This window comes from Monopterus albus, unplaced genomic scaffold, assembly GCF_001952655.1.
Source record: "Monopterus albus unplaced genomic scaffold, M_albus_1.0 scaffold44.1, whole genome shotgun sequence".
Taxonomy (NCBI): domain Eukaryota; kingdom Metazoa; phylum Chordata; class Actinopteri; order Synbranchiformes; family Synbranchidae; genus Monopterus; species Monopterus albus.
The window spans coordinates 1,225,201-1,230,064 of NW_018127924.1; the positions used below are offsets into that span (position 1 = coordinate 1,225,201).

At 37.2% G+C, this 4,864-nt stretch overlaps 1 protein-coding gene across 7 annotated transcripts in view; it reads right to left on the reverse strand.

Annotated features, from left to right (window-relative positions):
* eya1 (EYA transcriptional coactivator and phosphatase 1) overlaps positions 1–4,864 on the reverse strand; it is a 66,997-nt gene that overhangs the window by 35,454 nt on the left and 26,679 nt on the right. For 5 of the 7 annotated variants that reach the window (XM_020600019.1, XM_020600017.1, XM_020600018.1 and 2 more), the window contains exons 2-3: positions 2,964–3,091; positions 910–987 (exon numbers count right to left, since the gene is read on the reverse strand). In XM_020600019.1, the coding sequence (XP_020455675.1) occupies positions 910–987; positions 2,964–3,087 (202 nt within the window). In that variant the 5' untranslated portion in view covers positions 3,088–3,091. Of the gene's footprint in view, positions 1–909; positions 988–2,346; positions 2,413–2,963; positions 3,092–4,864 lie in introns of those variants that run through there. The other 2 variants (XM_020600022.1, XM_020600020.1) reach the window with 2 other exon arrangements.

Consider the following 4,864-nt stretch of genomic DNA (forward strand, 5'->3'; position numbering starts at 1 on the left):
GTAGCACTTTGTGCTCTTGAGCTGAAAAGTGCGGTACAAATAAAGATTATTATTATTATTATCAGAGGCACCTGCCACTGGACAAAACCTGCTCTTCTAAACGGGTATTCGGGTTTCCACGTGGAGGATATGAGGTATAAGATTACTAAATTTCATTAATATTGTCAGAGACTAAAGTCATACCAGTGATTTATGCACTTCTGGTGTAAAAGTATCAGGTGTTTAGTTAAACAGTTAAGGAAATACAGGAAAAAATAGCAGCAAGATAACATGCACAGATGGGAGCATGCAGTACTATTAATATACATGTAAAGAACAGCACTGTAGGTTGACATAGATACTACTGACCAAAAAGCCAAAAATTATCACATTAGTGATTACTTCTTTTACAATTCCTTCAATGCTCAATATTTTTGGAGGCCTTGGTTTTATTTAGCAATGCCCATCTGTGTGTTTATGTGTAAGAGTCTGTGTGATGCTCCTGTGCTGAGAGGAGGGTGTGAAAACCCTAGCTCTGACAGGGTGATAGGATAACAACCTGTGGAGAGCAAGGGCCAATGGGACCCCATGTCACTCAACAGGACAGACAGACACACTAAATTACAGGTCATAATTCAGTCCTCACTGGCATGGGAACCAGCAGAGTTAGCACATAGACAAAAAGGTACACTTGCAAGCAAAGGCAGTATGTTAATACACTGAGAAAGGAGAGGTAAACTCTCTTGTTCTTAAACACTCGTACACAGAGACACACACACTGTACTGGTGTTTCAGATGCAGGGACTTCCTGGGGCCCAGCTTATCAGCCATCATCAACAGGCTCATCTCTCACTAATCAGTTCTGCAGCTGTGTGGCTAAGACACATGCACACTCACACATCCACTTACAAAACAGTCCTCCACACTCACCTGATCCTGAGAAGCTGTCTAGAGAGGTGTCTGCTACCGAGGAGGTGATTTCACTGCTGCTCATTGGCTCGGTTTTAACTGCAAACAAAGAAGCCATATGTCACCAAATCACTGTCTGGAAAACATACAAAAAAGATCAAATTAATATGCACCTACATCAGACTTCAAGGTTTTTACATTCGCAAAATTATGTCAGGGTAAAATAAAAACAAAAGTTCAGAAGTGGGAGAGAGTAGGCAAACAACCTTTCAACAGTATTTGGAGCAAAAAATGAAAACGCATTAAAAATATGCCAGAGTACATTTAATCTAAATTGTTTTCATATATTGTAGTATTTCAAATTTTTTATGCCATTTTTCTAATGGTACAGTACAAGAGAAGTATCACGGAGCCTTGTGTTTCAAAAACCATTTTACATTTAAAAATGTACTTCAGACCTATCCTGATGTAAAGATCATTCAAAAATGCATTGTCACTATTTTGCAAGAGCAAAAAAAAAAAAAAAGAAACAAAAATAACTTCTAATTTGACGGTGCATTCTACTTCTACTTAGCCTTATATTATAATTCAAATTTAGTGATCATTTACATACTTATGAGCCCTTAAATGTAGCATGCAAAAAATAATCATTACTGTAGATGTAAATAATATAAGATCTCTGTGGGTATGTAAAACTACAGCTGAAATGTCAAGATGTATGGTGTATACAATCTTTTTAAGTCTGTAGGCAAATGCTGTTCTACAAAGACACAGGGATCTTTAAAATATCCGCTTCATTTTTGAAGGGCTTTTTTGGGGGGGGGCAAAACAAATTGATAATGTGGGCAAGGAAATCATGCTCAGTGGAATCAGTCAGGGCTGAAGAAACATTTGCTGTCAGGTTTTACATGTTTCCGCTATGCTCGCTCATTGTATGTTGACAAGGGGCAATTCTTTTGAACACCACACCAATGAAAAAAGAATACTGATAAGGTGCATGCATAAGCTAGCACACACTGAGGTCACAGAGCACACGATAAGCACTGTATTAAGGAAACAGCACTGAATGTCCAAGTGAAAACAAAATGCACAGTATGCAAGTTCACCGTCTGAACATTCACTGACTAGGGAGTCAAATCCAGTCGGTGTCAAACCATGCTTGAAACAGAATACCACAACAATTGCAGCAAATACTGAAGACATTCTAAATGAAAGGCACAATATTTGAGGCAACTTTATTGCAGCCAATACTGAAGACATTCTAAATGAAAGGCACAATATTTGAGGCAACTTTATAATTTTGCAGCTGATGAGCATGTTTTTAAAACTTTTAAAAAATACAAATTAAAGATGGTAAGTAGTAGGTAAGAGGTACTAAGGGTGCTTTCTTTCTTGCTCTCAGTTGAGCTGGGGGAAACAAGTATTGTCCTTTCATTGTGTCACCAAGAGTAAACAAACCTGCAGTGGACTGTGAGTTAGAACCTAACAACCAGTCTGCAGTTGTAAGCATTGTGATGTTATCACCTATGGGAAAGAAAGAATGGCAAAAGGGACACGTGACAGTCGACACCATGTCTATAGGTCGTGTGTCATGAATACGCAAAAAACATCAATCCTGAGTTCAAAGTACAGATGAACCTGAAGGGGGATGGTTTAATAACTTGGTTTGTGACATGAGCACGAATGCTTCACTAAACAAAGGCTCAGATTTAAAGTGAATCACCTGAGTAAATAACGACGCACAGTAGAAACATCATGCAAAACTCTGTCATTTCCATGCTGTGGCTTTGAATAATTACATGGCTACTTAAATAAACAGCTAATAGTCACGGGAAATCAAGCAGATGCACTGAATTCTCCGTTTTTTTTCTGGTTGTTTAAAGTACTGATAATTTAGCCCAACTACAATACTGCAAATACACTTTAAAATGAAAAAGTATAAATGCTTCACTGAATTACTTTTATATTAAAAAATATTTTACACATTGAATGTTATAAGTTTCTATCACCATTTTCAGCCTTTTTCAAAGCTAAGACACAGAGTGACTAAAAAAACAACAGCACAGTACACATACCTTCAGTGCCATTGGGTGTCATGGAATTGTTATTGATGTGTGAGTTGTCGAGGTTGGGACCATTAGGAGATTCACTGCTTCCACTTACTCGGCTTTGAGGACTGGCTAGATCCTGCATTTCCATAGACCTGACGAGAAACACGCACAGAGACACACATACACACATCAAATCAAATTACATTTAACTCTAGTTTCAGGGAAGACACACAGCTCCAATACACAATGCTGTGTGCACACAACATGCATAATACAACAATCTGGATTTATAGCAGATAAATAAAATAGACAAAAAAAACTTAAAGCGATACAGATGTGTTTTTGTGTAAAAAAACCCTCTTAAAACTGCATTTAAAATCTGTTTCACTACAATTTAACTAATATCTAGTTTGCATATTTTCAAATGAATTTAACATACTGACATTTCTATATCATGTCAAATGATAAAATAAAGATTATGGAAAAAAAGGCAAAATGTGACACACACTTGCATGTGCACAAAGAAAAACAATACCGGATTCCAAAACCTAAAACGAATAGTAAATATTTTGACTAGTTAGTTTCCAATTTCTCTTGTTACTGCAATGTCACTACAAATCAATTGTTTACCATCAATTTACTCTAGTGTATCTTGAAACAAAAACTGCCTTAAGTGTATACAGTTCTGTGTGGCATTGAAGACTGTTAACAGATGGTTGCTGGTTTGGGGCATGGTTAATGTGCCTGTTAAAAGTGCAGCACTCGATTATAAGAAGCCATGCCTAGATGAGGAGCTCATGAAGCATGTGTTTGTTCTGGCAAGCTCCTTAATTGTTTCTGTATTTATACATGGCACTGAAAACACTTTCCTATCTTCTCATTTGTGTGCTCTAAGGATTTGATCGAGTGTAGACAATAGAAAGAAGACACAAATGACTTGAAAAGTATGGCCACAAACTCCAGAGCCTGGTTGTCTCTGCCACGCTTCCTATCGCAATAGTGAGTTAATGAAATGAGGACAAAATGTTTTGTACATTATTCTGTCATTTCCAATTATATTCCAGGGTTCTGGACACCTCTGCTATCAATAAACATCAGTGTTTTACACAAGACCACAAAGATAAACGCTCAAGTAACAGAGTAGTGTGAGTGCTATCAGATGGCATGAAGAAGCCAGAATTGAGAATAAAAGGCAAAAATTATCATTTGCTTTACTGTATTTAAAGTGACAATGTCATAATACTATTATAGTTTCAGGACAGTTTTGGCAAATGTACTGCTTTCTTGCGGTTCAGGTCCAATTTAATTAGATAAAATATATATAAATTAAACATTATATTACAAACACCCCCTAGACACAATAAAATATGTAGTAATTAAATAAAAAAAAATTAAAACACAATTCAATCTTCACACATATGGAGTGTGTGTGAAGAATAAAGCAGAATTATCCTCTTCCCAAAGGTATATGAATTTACAACTCCCCTAAAAATATCACACCCTCCAAACATACAACACACAGGTGCAAACATACAGACCTAAGGATAATTCAGAATAAATATTTTTCTACGTCACATTCACTACTTTCTTCCTTGCCCAAACCGTTTTTCTCATTAACTGACGGCTAAGAAGTCTTCACTATCACCAATCAAACAACACAGTAGAATGAGAGAAGCTGACAGTTGTTTAGCAGAGTCCAAGGCAATCTCTGATGCCATGCAGTGAGCTATTTGTCTCTGATGCTGCTCGCACTGGCTCAACCATGCTCTTACCTGTACCTAGATGGCTTTGAGTCCGCTCAAACCACATTTCCTTTCTTTATCTTTACTTCACCTACCCCAGCAGAAACAATGTCACTCCTTGTTATTGCAGCTCGACGTCACAGTCCAGAGCCATCCATGACACAAAAGGGCTTGTTTGAGAAC